General features: G+C 35.4%; 1 protein-coding gene across 1 annotated transcript; it reads right to left on the reverse strand.

The window, feature by feature from the left end:
• Nucleotides 1–2354: 2354 nt before the first annotated feature.
• Nucleotides 2355–8966, reverse strand: LOC149416987 (microsomal glutathione S-transferase 1-like). The gene is made up of 3 exons (XM_089641120.1): nucleotides 8724–8966; nucleotides 6851–6927; nucleotides 2355–3656 (listed from the first exon to the last, which is right to left on the reverse strand). Exons 1-3 carry the CDS (start codon nucleotides 8856–8858, stop codon nucleotides 3404–3406), a joined length of 465 nt encoding a protein of 154 aa, XP_089497246.1. The 5' UTR covers nucleotides 8859–8966; the 3' UTR covers nucleotides 2355–3403.
• Between the last annotated feature and the right edge of the window lie 8243 nt (nucleotides 8967–17209).

Raw genomic sequence — 17209 nt, forward strand, 5'->3', positions numbered from 1 at the left:
ACCAACCTTGGTCATGACCATATTTTGTTAGCTTTTTGCTTCTAGCGATTATATTAGTCCGCGTGGAGTAAGTAGGTACCTAATTTGCAATTTTATTAGTATTTAATTTTTACAATGACAATCAGTTATTAAGTTGTTTTCGAAACACGTAATAACTGTAGGTATATTATAATACTTGATGCTGGGAGTTATCTTTAGGAGATAGAAATATACCATTGCTTACTTTTCTGTAGGCCTTTTTAAGATATACAATTCTGCAGTATACATTATTTTGATGTATCTCATAAGGTTTAGCCAGCGTTAGCAAAGAAAGCAGAAATTTTCTAAATGAAATTGAATAATTTATCAAAATATGTAACGTAGTTTAGAGAACTAAACGCACAAACAGACATACTTGGATGGCAACTTTATTTTATACTATTTAGAGATGATAAATGATAACTGATAAGTGATAACACTAATACGTATATATTTATTTTTTTCATTTTTATTATTCCATAAAGTGCAATCCCATTAAACCGCAATTAAGCAGTTTGTAAACAGGGTTCATGTTCAATTACAATAAAACATATGTACATAATATCATTACTAATTGAATTACAATACAACTAATACATAATATTTATCTCTAACCACTGCCATAATCAATAGTATTACTAATATAGAGTATCTGCTTAGTAGCCATTCAGATAGATTCAGCGTATTCTGAATCTCTTAGGTAATTCGCCATTTTTTATATTGCTTGGCAACATGTTGAATATTTTGGGCACGTTGTATTCCAGGGTTTGTTGTCCGTATTTATTGTTATATTTTGGTAAAAGCATTCTTTAATTTATTTATTTTTAAATACATCTATTTCAATTTCGATTTGGTTTTCGTGAACGAATGAACGAATGCAAATCTTGGAAGCGGAAATTAACCCACTTCCCGACATCTGATCGATCTGAAACTCGGCAGATAATTTCGCTGTTGATGACAATGCATTCTATCAATATACCTACACCCACACGGAAATTTACATTTTTTTTCTCTGAATATGGGCGACATTACATACAGATAGTATCAGTTAATACGTAATAAATTTCTGTCCTACCCAATCTGGATGTGGCGCATTTATTAGTGAGATTGTCCCCAGTCCCTGGGGAGGAGGGTTCATTCCTCAGTCAAACCAAAAAATAAAATTAAAAGTTCTTAGCAGTTTAATAACCTATCCGTGGGGAGAAAGTTTATATTTAATTACAACAAAATAAAAAAAGGAAATTGGCTACAAGCCGGCCCAAGAGATGACACAACTAGTGAAATAGATGTAGGTACTTATTATAGTGAACAAAACCTTTTTTATTCGGGCTATTAAATGGTAAGTCGTAGTTGAAATGAATATTATGGTTGGCTATTAGATCGGACCGTAAAATAATGTAAAGGAACCCCTATAAATAAGTGGAATTTTCTTATTAAATTTATTGAAAAATATGTTCCCAACCCAGACGAGTTCCTAGTGTGGAGGGCATTATACGCCGTGTACTTTATAAAAATATGTTCCCAACCCAGGCGAGTTCCTATTGTGGAGAACATTATATGCCATGTACCTACTTTGTAATATATTCCCAACGCAGGCGAATTCCTAGTGTGGAGGGCATTATACGCCATGTACTTTATAAAAATATGTTCCCAACCCAGGCGAGTTCCTATTGTGGAGAACATTATATGCCATGTACCTACTTTGTAATATATTCCCAACGCAGGCGAATTCCTAGTGTGGAGGGCATTATACGCCGTGTACTTTATAAAAATATGTTCCCAACCCAGGCGAGTTCCTATTGTGGAGAACATTATATGCCATGTACCTACTTTGTAATATATTCCCAACGCAGGCGAATTCCTAGTGTGGAGGGCATTATACGCCATGTACTTTATAAAAATATGTTCCCAACCCAGACGAGTTCCTAGTGTGGAGGGCATTATACGCCGTGTACTTTATAAAAATATGTTCCCAACCCAGGCGAGTTCCTATTGTGGAGAACATTATATGCCATGTACCTACTTTGTAATATATTCCCAACGCAGGCGAATTCCTAGTGTGGAGGGCATTATACGCCATGTACTTTATAAAAATATGTTCCCAACCCAGGCGAGTTCCTATTGTGGAGAACATTATATGCCATGTACCTACTTTGTAATATATTCCCAACGCAGGCGAATTCCTAGTGTGGAGGGCATTATACGCCATGTACTTAATAAAAATATGTTCCCAACCCAGGCGAGTTCCTATTGTGGAGAACATTATATGCCATGTACCTACTTTGTAATATATTCCCAACGCAGGCGAATTCCTAGTGTGGAGGGCATTATACGCCATGTACTTTATAAAAATATGTTCCCAACCCAGACGAGTTCCTAGTGTGGAGGGCATTATACGCCGTGTACTTTATAAAAATATGTTCCCAACCCAGGCGAGTTCCTATTGTGGAGAACATTATATGCCATGTACCTACTTTGTAATATATTCCCAACGCAGGCGAATTCCTAGTGTGGAGGGCATTATACGCCATGTACTTTATAAAAATATGTTCCCAACCCAGGCGAGTTCCTATTGTGGAGAAAATTATATTCCATGTACCTACTTTGTAATATATTCCCAACGCAGGCGAATTCCTAGTGTGGAGGACATTACACGCCATGTTCTTTATAAAAAAAGCAATGATCTAACAAATTGTTATGATTGTTAAATATCACAAAAACACAATGATTTTTATTTTTTTTATTTATTAATATTATTATGTTAATAATAAATCTAACCTTCATAAAGACATTTTTTGAAGCAATCGTCACAGGAACCTATCCTCGATTACATAATTATTCCCCCAGTAATTTGGTCAGCATCAAGCAATGGCAGTTCAAATAATATTAATAATTTATTTTATTTTATTATTTCATATATTTTTTACACATATTGCAATTTATTTGATTTCTCTCAACTACCATAACATGCCCGGATCATGGTAGTCGCACATAGATTATATGTATTATAATGTAAAAACTAGGATAATGATAATTTATAGTTTTTTTATTCAAATGACAAAATACATATTTAAACCATAATAAAAATTAAAACTGAATTATAAAAAAATATATTTTAAAGAAATAGAAATAAAAATATTTAAATAATATTTATTAAAGTCATATCGAAAAACATGCAAAAGCGTAGGTACCAAAGATATTAGAAGAACTTCTTTTAAAAAGTTTAAAAAGTTTAAAAAGTTCTTCTAATATCTTTGGTAGGTACCTAATAAAATATTGTATTACAAAATTTAAAAAAATATACTTATTATAACGCAGGTTAATATAGAAGATTACCTACGTGTTTATGGTCACATTGATTTATTAATGTATGTAATTATTAGTTTCACATTCCAGATATGAAGTGCAGTAGGGTGGCCCCCGCCATGTAGGTGGTAACCGTAATACTGCAGATGAAAACCAGGATCCTCGTTGGCTGGGGGGCCACCCAGATGGCGTAGACCAGGGTAAACACGATCCTTGAGATAGTGAACATCCTGAACAGGGCGGTGGCCAGGAACACTGAAGGCCCGGTGAGGATGTACAGCCCTGAAGTTATCAGGAACAGAGGGATGTTTTCAAGGTCATTTTGGTGGGCTCTAAACAGAGAAGGGTATATAATCAGGTTATTCCATAGATAATAGTCAATACTGTAGAATAGTTACAATACTCCAGATTTATGATATTTCCCATCATACATTCTGATAACAGTATGCTACAGCAGTAGTCTTGGCGGCACAAGCTCTGCGAGTTGGTTTTCATACATTTTGAATTGTATGCCATGCTACACTAGCGCCTCCAGCGGCCAGCGTTGTCAGTCAATACTAGTGTCTACTGTCAATATTTTAAGTAAGAAGGGAGATGGGCCATGAAACAATTTATTATTTACATTATAAGACGAACGCACATAGATTATCGACTCCCGGGTCTCACGACCTACTCTCATGATCTACTCTCACGACCCACTCTAGAAACCCACTCTCATGACCAAATATCGAATCCCGGGAGCCGATCGCCTTAGTGGCGAGGCGAACGCACATACATTGTCAGCTCCCGGGTCTCACGACCTACTCTCTTGACCTATTCTCGCAATCCGGATGCTGGCTATGGGAATGGCGTGGCAAGCGACTATATCTGATATAATAGAAGATGCATAAGTATGAATTTTCTAGACCGGAAATCGCGTCTCGACTCTTTCTCGCGACAGACAAATAGAGGCAGATTCCTTAAATCTAAAATACGCCATGGAATGACATTTAGGAATAAACGAAGTTCGATGAAACCTGAAAAAGCCTCACACGTATTGTTTTTAAACCATAATTTAAAATAAAATAACACCATTCTTATTTAAATCACTATACAAAAATCTATGTACTTGCGTGCAACAGGAAATGTTTATATTCTTATTATTATTAAACTTGAAATAAATTAATCGTTTCAAAAATGGTTAACCATCTCTATTTCTGTGTTGCGAGAATGATTTTCAAAGACTTGAGACGCCCGGTTTACATTTACAGCAGTTACAGTATCTACCTACTACCTAGTTATAGGGCATAATGGTGATTTGCTGGAAAACAGCTCCCTAAAACGGCTTAATACTACCTTTCGTATGTCATTCTCAGACTTCATATTTTTTTATACCAATTAATGGACTATTATTTTTCAGTCTGCCTATTTTTTTTTGTAGTTGTTGTAGGCATTCGACTATAAAAAATAAAAACATTGATACACCATACAACCCACTTTTAAAACTTCGATCCATGATTATCGCATTAAAAACGCTTTTACACAATATTTTTAATTTAAAATATGTATATAATACACACATCTGTAGAAGTACGGCCTCTTATTATCGTTATGATATCTGTGGATATTAACAATTAAATAAATACTTCATCTTGCACCAAATTTTCAAGACATTTCACAGTATTTTACTTATTACGGGTGAGAAGCCCCCGTGAACGGTACTGAAGCTATCGCTCCCTGTTTCACGGCGTATATATTTCGAAAATGCCATCAAAATGTTTCATTAATGGGTCTAAAAGTAGAATACCGACTCACTTGAAGCATTGCAATAATCTAATGAAGCTACAAAAACAGTAATTACTCACAAATTCTCTTTTTTCATGTAAATTTGACGTATTGTATTTTTTCAAGTGTCATATTTTAAAACTCAACATTTAATATGCGTTCCTTTTCCTAACGGTTAGCACTAACGTCATGTTGTTTACTGGCGGCATCTTTATGCAAGTGTGTGTGAGAGAATTCATTGTCTTTACGCGCTCTGACCAAGTGGGAGAGTGAACGTTTTATCATAGGGCACGTTTGGTAATTGAACCAAAAAATATATAAATAAAAAAATAAAATTTCTTTCATTTCTCGAGGTCAATTTATTAATGATGGTATTAATATGTATAGATATTCTATCAAATATAAAATTAAGAAATTTACCAAATAAATCCACCTTCGATTTTCTCGAAAACGAAAGCTCAAATAAAAAAGTCATAACCCAAAATTGACAATAAATGAATAACTGCTTTGATAATTTTAAAGAGAAACTGACCAGGACGCGATTTTCGTAAATTTACTCAACATGTGAGAACTTTGGGCGGTTGGTTCGATTCAAGACCTCTGTGCGTTACCTCAGAATGATTACAACCCAAGGGCTTATAACTTGTAAACATAAAGAAATATAAACCTTAATGTTGCAGGTTTCAAAACTATCCGTTTTTAGCTTATGACCTATAAAGGGTTTTACCGTTTATACCACGAGTTTCCGAACACCGTGTAAAACAAACTATATGTATCGGAAATGTTCCTCAACACTAATGACAACAGCAAGTGAATGATGAAACATTTATAAAAAATGTCAAATTAAATGCTTTACCAAAATAGTAGGTTCTGCAAATAAGTCATACTTTTTTACTAAGTTGTTTGTTTTACTTAATATTTCACATTCATATTATACGTTCATTGCTTTGCGACAAACGCACGTGTGACGTTATATTTTAACAAGTTCATTAATGTACAACTACCGCCCTCTAGTGACATAAAAATGAAGACATTTTGACAGTTTGCGAAATTTCGCTATCATATAACAAGCGCTTAAGTCAAACGAAAGTGAAAATAGCCGGATGACGGGTAACCCGGTTGCAGGTCGTGAATGACCCGAAATCCGATTAAGAGGAAGCTACAAGCCAAAAATTCGTATATTAATTCTTGGTATTATTTATACCTTATATTGTAGGCAATAGGCATTAAAATCGCTTGACAAAAAGAGTCTAGGAACGTTCGATTTCAGGAACAAAACTGGTTTTTATTTATTTTGCAAATAATTTAATAACAAAGTAAAAAGTTAATCAAGTGAAACTGTCACAGATAATTATCTGATAGATTATAATCTTAGCTATAATACTGTATTTTTTTAAAGTTGTTTCGTATATGCGTTCATACATTTCTATTGAAAAAAAATTTTTTTTAGTAGCTTACATTTACATTTTTTATTGAGTAATTTTTTTATTTTATTTGTTTTTTATTCAAGCGAAACGATAGGAAAACCTTCGATTTATCTAAAGCATATTTTTGGTATTCATAATATACACCAATTCGTTATAAAGATTAATCAAAATAGTGATTTGACATTGAGCTTCGCCTTAAATAGCGGGTTTACGCGACCCGCTCACCACACTAGTGGGTCGCGAGCGACCCGGGTCGTGTAAACGATCGATTGACCTAGCTCACAGGTCAAAAAAGATTGAGGAAAACTGCAAGTAAATTAAATAATTAACCTTACCTTCGAATACGTTCCACGTCATCGTCTAATCGCATCTTTCCTTTAAAAAATTCAGCATCCTCGACGTTTAACGTGGCCTGGAAAAGGTAAAATAATTATGGCCTGGAAATAATATTATTGTAGATTAAAGAAATCTTTTTTTGTTGGGGTATCCACTGAAAATATTTTTAATTAGTCCTCCCACGTAAACCGCGAACCGTGAACCAGCGTGCCTATATTGTTTGGTTTATTCTTTAGTACCTAGGTCCTACCGTGGTTCTCCTATAAATAATCGGGTTATATTTCAATAACACTTTCTTTCGGTAACATTTTAGAATAAATATGCATAATACGAATAGTTTGATTTTTAGATTCAACAAAAATAAACGTAATTTAAAAAATAACTTGTAAATATGTATTATTAGCTGACATATACCCGGCGTTGCTGGGAGTTATCCTTTGGAGATAGACATTTACCATCCTGAACTTTTCTGTAGGTATTTTTAAAACATACAATTCTGTACTACACACAGACATAGGAATTAATAGACGAGAAGATAATGGCGAGGGGTAAAATCAACTGTTGAAGAACGAAGGGAGTGAAGCTGACTGTGATTCGTCAATAAATCAATCTGACAGTAAATAGGCATCTCGCATTATAATATCACAATTTAGTTCTTAAAAGTAAAATCTGCTTTTGAATGAATAGACATTTTTACATGGGAGCGCAAATTACTCGCCACGTTATGAACTAATTTGCGAAGTCCAAATTCGGCAAAGTAAATTTCTTCTGTTTGCAGAGTCGTAGTTAGTTTCAGAGTATTTAGTTAAGACACTTTTACAAATGTTTCATAATTTACTTACCCCAGTAAACAACGATGAGCACACTTGAGAATCGCTACATTGTGATGTGATAGTATATGTTTCTAAAACTGATCCATATAATACGGTGTGAATAAGCTTAAAATAAAGTAAAATAATGCTTACTTATGGAATGTAATACGACAATTGGGTTTATTCTCTTTTTCACATCTATTTTTACAAGTTTTCATATCACAAGTCAACATTTTGCCGTGTTATTTCGTAAAATGAACCGATGATGCCTCGACCATAGTTCGCACAAGAATGATGACGTCACGTTTTCAAATTTCACTTGAGGCCATACGCGAGCCCAGCCGGCTCCAATGGAACCGGTATGGGGAGTGGGGATAATACGCTTTTAATCACTTAGGGCAGGTCTACTAATATTCATATGTCTATGGTACTACATTATTTTGATGTATCTCATTAGGTTTAGCCAGCGTTAGCAAAGTAAGCGCCCGAAAATATTATTTTTACGACTTTTACAAAACATCGACTTTTCTCTACTTTCAAAACATGTACATGTTTTATACATATGAACCTTCCAGAAGAAATTCTCTAAAAGATAGTGAAATACATATCAAAATCAGTTGCGTAGTTTAGAAGACCTAAGCGCACAAACAGACAGAGGCGGATAGCGACTTTATTTTATACTATTTAGACATTATTTTGAAAACAAAACTAAATATCAAAACAAAATCAACCTTTAACCCAAACAAAGTATTGGGCACGTCAAAAATACGATAAAATTATTGCATATTAACGATATCAATACACTTTATTGAAATGTTTCTGTTTGTCTGATGTCTGCGTTATCTTTCACAATTTTATCAAATAATCGTGAGGTAATTTTATTTGGAAATTCGTAATATGATTTTAAGATTTCACTACACTACAAATTTTACGCAGGTGTATTCACATTATTCAATTTATTTCACCTTATTATCTTAGCAATCAAGTTTTTTATTCTATGACCATAACATTGTCTTATTTTACACAAAGAAAAACAAATATAGGTAGGGTAGGTACTAACACGTTTGATTAACCGCATTCTTCCAGTCATAGGTGACATTGCTAACATCTTCAAAACGAGGACACAGGCATAGAATATGTATGTTTTGATGAGCGGATTCTCCAACGACAAGATAATATCACTGGTCACCACCATTTTCACTATTTTTCTTGTGGAAATTGTGCAGATCAGCGTAGATTAAATAAATAACACGACCACTCTGTACAGAGACCGAACGTGTTTGTGATCGGCAAACCGTAACCTCTCGTGTGCCAACGTCCTAATTGAAAGTGGTTAGGTTAGGTTAAAAATAAAATTGATAATAATGTTTCTAAGTAGGTACTTTTAGGTAGGTGTTTGAATATTTGTATCAATAGGCCACAGTCACTCTAGGTAAGTACTTTTAGGTAGGTGCTTGAATATTTGTATCTATAGGCCACAGTCATTCTAGGTAGGTAGGTGCTTGAATATTTGTATCAATAGGCCACAGTCATTCTAGGTAGGTGCTTGAATATTTGTATCTATAGGCCTAGTGATGTAGACCCGGGAATATTCCCCGACCTGAAATAAATTCCCGAAAACGGGGAATTTATTTCAGAAATTTTTAATAAAATGGTTTCTACACTTCTCTTGGATGCTTTATTGAGTGTTAGCGTGTAAAGTAAGCCTGCAAACATTTGCAGTAAACGAAGCTGCCTCATGATATGAAGAACAGCCTGTTGGATGATGATGTTTACTGGACAAGAGTGACATCATTAGCCGATGTTCTGCGACCAATTGTTTCCTGGATTACACAGCTAGAGGGAGACGATCCACTAATACACAAAGCATTGTATGCTTTTGAGGATATTGAGAGCAGTCTAAGTAAAACTCTTCCAGCGTCTCTACTGTCACATGCCGAAGAGAAGCAAATACTGGAAAAGGCGGCGCTGCGCAAAGAATTTGCTATTGCTCCAATACTGGTTGGTAGGGCTGCTGCCTTACTAGATCCGCGTTCCCAAGGACATCTGCTAAGCCACGCACATCAACTTGAAGCACTTGAATTCATTGACCAAGTAGCGAGTCATATGGAGGCTGTTGATAGTGCAAATGTTCTTGTTGATTTAGCCAATTATAGGACTAAAGAAGAATCATGGAGCAAGGCATTCCTATGGAAGTGTGTCGATAAAATCACGCCAGTGACCTGGTGGAAAGGGGTGTGCGCATGTTCTGATTTGTCACAGGTTGCCATAAGAATATTGACTGCTCCCATTACTTCAGCAGCCACTGAGAGATCTTTTAGCACGTTTAGTCGCATTCATACAACACGGAGGAATCGTGTTGTATGAATGCGACGACAACTCAAAGAGCAGGGAAAATAACATTTGTGGCACACAATTGGAAACTTCTTTCCTCTGAAAGAGGCTCTCAAGTTGCTCCTAAGAAAACCCTTTCTTCCGCGGATGAGCAGATTGCTTCGCATCATAACGTTTCAAACCTATCTGGTACTGAGGAAGAAGAAAACGTAGATAATTCTGAGTCGGCAACAACTTCGTCAGGGTCGGATGAAGAAGAAGAATTTGAAGGTGAAAGTGGAAGCGAAGTTGATAGTGTCGGTGTCCAATCGGTATCATCAGACGAACAGTAACGATCTGTGAAGTTGTGTCATTTTTACAGTTTTACGATTGATTTTTTATATGTACGGTTTACTACCATAAAGTATATACAGGGTGTATCGGCACTAACCCGACAAACTTTAACCAGCTATTCCTTAGCACATTTGGAGTAAAAAATGTTATGTGCACTTTGCTGTCCGGTAACGTTTTTTTTTAATAAAAAATTAATTAAACATATTTTCACCACATGTCACCACTGTTTTATCCTTTGTCAAAATTTGAAAGCAACATCGCAACTCTCGCGTGTTGCTGCGAACGAAGCCCGTATTACATAATCCAGTACCAGAAAAGAAATATTTTATTTAACAATAATGATTATTCACATTTTTCGTATGCGAATCACTGATTGTCTTCTTGTATTGTACACATCAGTTTTATTTTTGTATCTAAATTGTTTCACCTCTGGAATGCTTTGGTTTCACCTCTTACGCGTTTCACGTATTAAATAGTCTAATTTTGAAACTAAGAAACTAATTAGTAGATTTCCTGAATTTATAATCGAAGTCCAATAATTCTGAGCACTTTTAAAAACAATTTTCCTCACTTAGGTACTTATCAATAATAATAATTGGATTATTTGAACAGCGCCGTTGTTTTTTAAATCACCGTAAGTGCTCTGTCAAAATGTTACTTGCTAGGCTATCCTACAACGTATATTTTTTAATAAATTTAGTTATTTACAACTTCGCGGAATGTGATTTATGAATATTATTGCTTATGTTAAAAGCCTTCCAGAATTACCGGAATATAACGAGCAGCTTGACACACTTAAGTTTATTTCCACTAATTTGAAGGTACAAAGAATGTATAGTTTTAAAAACAATCCCGATGAATCAAAAAACGGTTCATATAAAACTGCTGCGCAACACACTGAGACAAAGGAAAGCACTCACACAAACGTCATGACTGCATTGGATTGACCACCTGCAAATGAATGCTGCCAGATTGCTAATTTATTTAAACAATAATTATTAAATTTTATTTAAAATATCGCAATTTTTTTAAAAAATCGACAATAAATTACAACTATAATTTAAAAAAAATATTCTTAACCCCACGCTTTTTCGTAATTGATTAATTAATTCAGAATTTAAACGTTGCTTGAAATGACTAGCCGTATTTGGTGACCAGATCTGAATATCCAGGTTCAGAATTTAAATGTTGCTTGAAATGACTAGCCGTATTTGGTGACCAGATCTGAATATCCAGGTTTAGAATTTAAACGTTGCTTGAAATGACTAGCCGTATTTGGTGACCAGATCTGAATATCCAGGTTCAGAATTTAAACGTTGCTTGAAATGACTAGCCGTATTTGGTGACCAGATCTGAATATCCAGGTTTAGAATTTAAACGTTGCTTGAAATGACTAGCCGTATTTGGTGACCAGATCTGAATATCCAGGTTCAGAATTTAAACGTTGCTTGAAATGACTAGCCGTATTTGGTGACCAGATCTGAATATCCAGGTTTAGAATTTAAACGTTACTTGAAATGACTAGCCGTATTTGGTGACCAGATCTGAATATCCAGGTTCAGAATTTAAACGTTGCTTGAAATGACTAGCCGTATTTGGTGACCAGATCTGAATATCCAGGTTTAGAATTTAAACGTTGCTTGAAATGACTAGCCGTATTTGGTGACCAGATCTGAATATCCAGGTACTTCCTCACCTTCCACTCCTTCCCTTAGCCATAAAACTTACCCCAATTCAACATAAAAATTGTTTAAATTATCGGATGTAATGAAATGCATAATAATTAGACCCCAAAATACTTAATTATTCAGGGAAATAAACCCCTGAGTCATCAGTTGGAAATACCAACGACATTAAGTGAAATTAACAATGCAATAATCCTATTATTGCATTGTTTAAAATTTCACTTAATTATTAGCATTAGCAAATAATATTGGGATTAGCAAATAATAATTTACGACAATTTACTCGGAAATCAATAAAGCCAGAATAATAAAAAAAGAAAGTTATCACTTACGTCGTCTGTAAGTGGCTTTACCAAAGTTTGATAATGCCGTCAGAAGGTGAAACAGCTGTCACGCGTAATAATAATTACAACTAGCAGAACTTGTTTATAAACACACTGTTTTTATAAATTTTTTAATAAGACTGTTAAAATAAAAAAAATCTCTAAATTGAAATGGAGTTCTACAAACTAAACTTAAAATCAAATAAATTTATTGCGAAGGTTCAAAGTACTGTACTGTAATATTATATTAAATAATTTTTACGTGTTTAATTATTGTTTAAAGTCAGATTAAAGCGATTAAAAAACCCACCTGGCAATTCTTATTCGAGTTTCGTTGTTTTTACGTATTGGCGCGCTTACAAGCATCAGTCGTCTCATTTTTAACCATTAATATTTAGTGTGTAGGAAAGAGAGAAGACGCTTTTCGACACACTTGTCGAAAAACTTGTTGAATGCCGACGGGCATACTCTTCTACAGATTTTATTAAATATTGATATGTAGGTAATATTGATGTGTAAATGAATGACATTGTGAGAATTTTACCAATAAATAATAAATGAAAATGCGGACATGTAGTTTATGTTAATTTTTTTATTGGAGCATTTGTTCGAAGTGACTACCATTATTTTCGATGCAAGCGTGTAGTCTTGTTATATTTTGATTATTTAAGTTTGCAGGATTTGCTTTAATTTCTGCAGCGGCTTCCATCACTCGTTCGAGCAGTTGCTCTCTTGAGGCTATTGGCTTAGCATACACTTTTTCCTTGAGAGCCCCCCACAGGTAGTAATCCAGGGGGGTCAGGTCGGGTGATCTTGGTGGCCAAGCAATGGCCGGACTTCCACGGCCTATCCAACGACCAGGAAACTCGACATCCAAGTAGTTCCGCACGGCAATCGAATAGTGTGGTGGGGCTCCATCGTGCTGGAACCACATTCTCCGTAGTAATTCGAGGTTCACATCTTCCAGAATCTCGCCCAGTTGCACTTGTAAGAACTCCAAATACATCGGTCCATTTAGTCTGGGAGGCAACTCGATTGGACCGAGTATTTGATTTCCCAGGATTCCTGCCCACATGTTGATGGAAAATCTGTCCTGGCTCGACGACTCCCGAACAAGCTTGGGGTTTTGTTCAGCCCAATGGTGCAAGTTGTGCACATTTAGCACTCCTGTTTTAGTGAACTGTGCTTCGTCGGTAAACAATATGTTTTTCATGAAGTCTGCATCTCTTATGACATTATGCAGCATTCTTCTGCAGTACACGACTCTGGAAAAGTGGTCATTCTCCATGAGGCCTTGGCAGCGCCTATAGTGAAAAGGTTTGAGCCCGTGCTTCTTCAGAACTCTCCATACCGCCATGTGTTCCCTGTGTCCTATCATCAGAGCGACCCGACGCACGGACAGCGTGGGGTCTTCGGTAATTAAGTTCAGGATTCTCTCCTCAACTGCCACAGGAACGATGTTGTGTCCTCCGCCGGCGCCTTCAATCCGTCCGATGCCACAGTCACGCAATTGTTGATACATCTGAAACAAAACAACAAATAACAACTGCTTTTATTATTCAGCTCAGTAATAATGTCAAATAAACAATCGCGGGCTTTTTCACTCATTTTATTTTTAAAGAACACTTATTTTAGGCACATATCAGAAAACTTACGTTTTCTCTTCATTTATTTCATTTTTTTATAGTAAAATGTATAACAAAGTGTTTTAAATTATAATTTTCTTAACTAGGTACGGTTGATATCTTGGATTCACAGGGGTGAAATTGAATTCAAGTAATTTAAATAATCCCATGGTGAGAAAGGGAGTGAATTCAATTGCAGTGAATGATGCATTTATTAGAGATTAAAATTAATTAACTTTTTAAAACGCCGTTTAGTGACCACTGAACACAAATCACCTAAAGTACAATTTACATTTTTAAAGTTGGTGGCCCCTTGTTATGTTTTTAATGTTCCCAGTTTAAATTTCAAAAGCGCTTTTTGGCATTATCAATGAATGTAAATAGTTTCAATAAACAATTGATAGGGTACAAACCTGGACAAAGGTAGCATGGTGTGGGACGCGTCTTCCAGGAAACCTCATGCGATACTCCCTTACGGCTGCTCGTGAATTTCCATTGCAAAATCCATAAACAAAAACAATATCTGCTTGCTCGGCAGGTGGATAATTGAGGGGCATATTTCAACAGTAAAAACTTAGATAACAAAACAAAAACGAAACTAGAAACTTGATGACATGCGAACTCCCAAAACAGCACTGACCACTGATACGAGACGGGGTGGCGGGAACCACACGGGACTTGAGACAGAATATGTGTGAAAGAGATGACAGTAGCGCGGCGTTGCCAATTATTTTACCCCTATACTGTGGGCAGTAGCGGAGTGTGGAAATTTTATTTATTTTTTGTTTTTAAAAGAAAAAAAATGTTACCGGACAGCAAAGTGTACATAACATTTTTTACTCCAAATGTGCTAAGGAATAGCTGGTTAAAGTTTGTCGGGTTAGTGCCGATACACCCTGTATAGGCTACTAATACTGTACAGTATACAATTATATAGAGATACTACTCACTTTAAAATAATTTTGATCGGTGTTTTTATGTTATTTTTCTCTTGGATCCTATTCCTATATATATGGGAATAGTTTTTATGGATCTATCCTGCTCTATATGTACCATATGTGTGAATATTTTATTTTTTATTTAATAAATATTATTCTTTTTGAGGTATTATGTTGTGACAATACCTACCGTCATTGATTACACAGATAGTGAATACGCTCCACATTAAAACTTCCAAAACATTAGAAAATTGCAAGTAAACACAACATAAAGTGTCGAAGTAGTTAAATCACTTCATCTTCGAAATATTCAATCAGTTAGATTTTTAAATTATCGTGTGTGCTGTGGAGTGCTGTGTTTTAAAAATATTAAAATAACAATTTTCAACTGGTAAACATACCAAACGCGCAGGCGCATTATCAGTCCGTCATTACTATCGCCATTGGTCGAAAGTGTCGTCACTTTTGAATAGTGCTAAACAGTTTGCGGGAAACAGGCGTTTGTGTATAAACTAATTACGAATAAAGTTAACATATTTTTAACTCTTTTTAAATAAATTTTAATATGGATTTAAACGAGAACTCTCTTAACTATATGACCAAGGCCAAGGATCTACTCTGTTCGCTGATAAAAATTATTAATGACCCCGGCAACAAATTTACGAAGGAGCAAATGGGTAAAATTACCCCGATAACAACGGATCTGTTAGGAACCACAGGATTGATGGCTGTTCGTATGGGAATGTTGGAAGGAGAATTGTCAACATTAAAAAGTGTAACGGATACTCAGTCTATTGTTACTAACCCGACAAATACTTCATCTTCAATAAATGATTTGCTCGCAGAGGCCGAGGAAAGAAAAACCCGGTCAAAGAACATTATTTTATTTAATGTTCCCGAAAGTATTTCAGAATCAACAACAACAATTATTAAAATGGACAGCGATAAAGTAGTTTCAGCGATTAGTGATATAAATAATGAATTAATACCGAGTGTGGTTAAGTCGTACAGACTTGGTGTAAAAAAGTCCAACAAAATTAGACCGATTAAGGTCGAATTCAATGACTCTGTCTCGGCTCGTGAGGTTTTGACCAGGAACGCAAAACTGAAAAACGGTATAAAGGCCAGTAACGACCAAACACCATTGCAGAGGACTCAACTTCTAGATTTACGCCAACAACTCGAGACGAGGAAGAACAACGGTGAAACCAATATAACTATCAAATATGTGAACTCTGTACCTAAAATTATTGAATGTGCGCCAAAAAACTGAAACAACAAAAAATAAAATGCTACTACCAAAATGTGAGAGGGATCCGCACTAAACTTCCCATGTTGCTGACTTCGGCGGCAACTATCAGCAGTGATATCTTCATTTTAACCGAAACATGGCTCGACTCAGGAATCAATTCCGCCGAATTAGGCTTCCCTAATTTCAACATCTACCGTATGGATAGGAATTCTAAAACAAGTGCCAAAACGAGAGGAGGTGGTGTAGCCATTGCTATCTCCAAAAATCTCAGTTCTTCAAAAATATCCACAAAAAACACATCCATCGAGCAACTATTTGTCAATGTGAACACTTCTAGAGGTAAAATAATAGTGGGATGTGCATACTTACCTCCGAATTCTGATGTCCAAAGCTACAGCAATCACTGCGACGAGGTTGAATCAATTTGTGCTAAATATCCTAATACTAAACTACTTCTAGTTGGTGATTACAATCTGCCACATTATGATTGGTGTAATATGAATTCTGTCAATTCTTGTTCTAATGTTAATATTCGTGTTATTAGAGATATGGCACTGTTCTTAGGTCTAACACAGTGTAATAATGTTCTTAATATAGGAGGTCGTACGTTGGATTTGGCACTGTCAAATGTGTCTGACATCTGTGTTGTGAGAAGTACCGAAATTCTATTACCTGTCGATGTTTACCATCCACCACTAGAAATATGCATGTCCAATCTTAAACCAATTCCTATCGTAAAAAAGGTAGTAGAAACTCGAAATTTCAAAAAAGCTGACTATGTTAAAATTTCAAATTTCCTTAAACAGACTGACTGGTCATTCTTTGATAGCGACGATGATATTAATGTACACCTTAAAAAATTTTACTTCATCGTTAATTCTGCAATTGAACAATTTGTTCCTTTAACGACTTACAGAGAAACTCTATACCCAAAATGGTTCTCAAAAGACCTTTAAAAGACCTTCAAAAGACCTTCAAAAGACTTAATTTACCTCAAAAAATTATCTCATAAGAGATTCAAACAAAGTCGCCTGGCCATCGATTATACTGCGTTTC

The sequence above is a fragment of the Hesperophylax consimilis genome, chromosome 16 (genome assembly GCF_061612785.1).
Source record: "Hesperophylax consimilis isolate HC1 chromosome 16, BYU_Hcon_1.0, whole genome shotgun sequence".
NCBI classification, from domain to species: domain Eukaryota; kingdom Metazoa; phylum Arthropoda; class Insecta; order Trichoptera; family Limnephilidae; genus Hesperophylax; species Hesperophylax consimilis.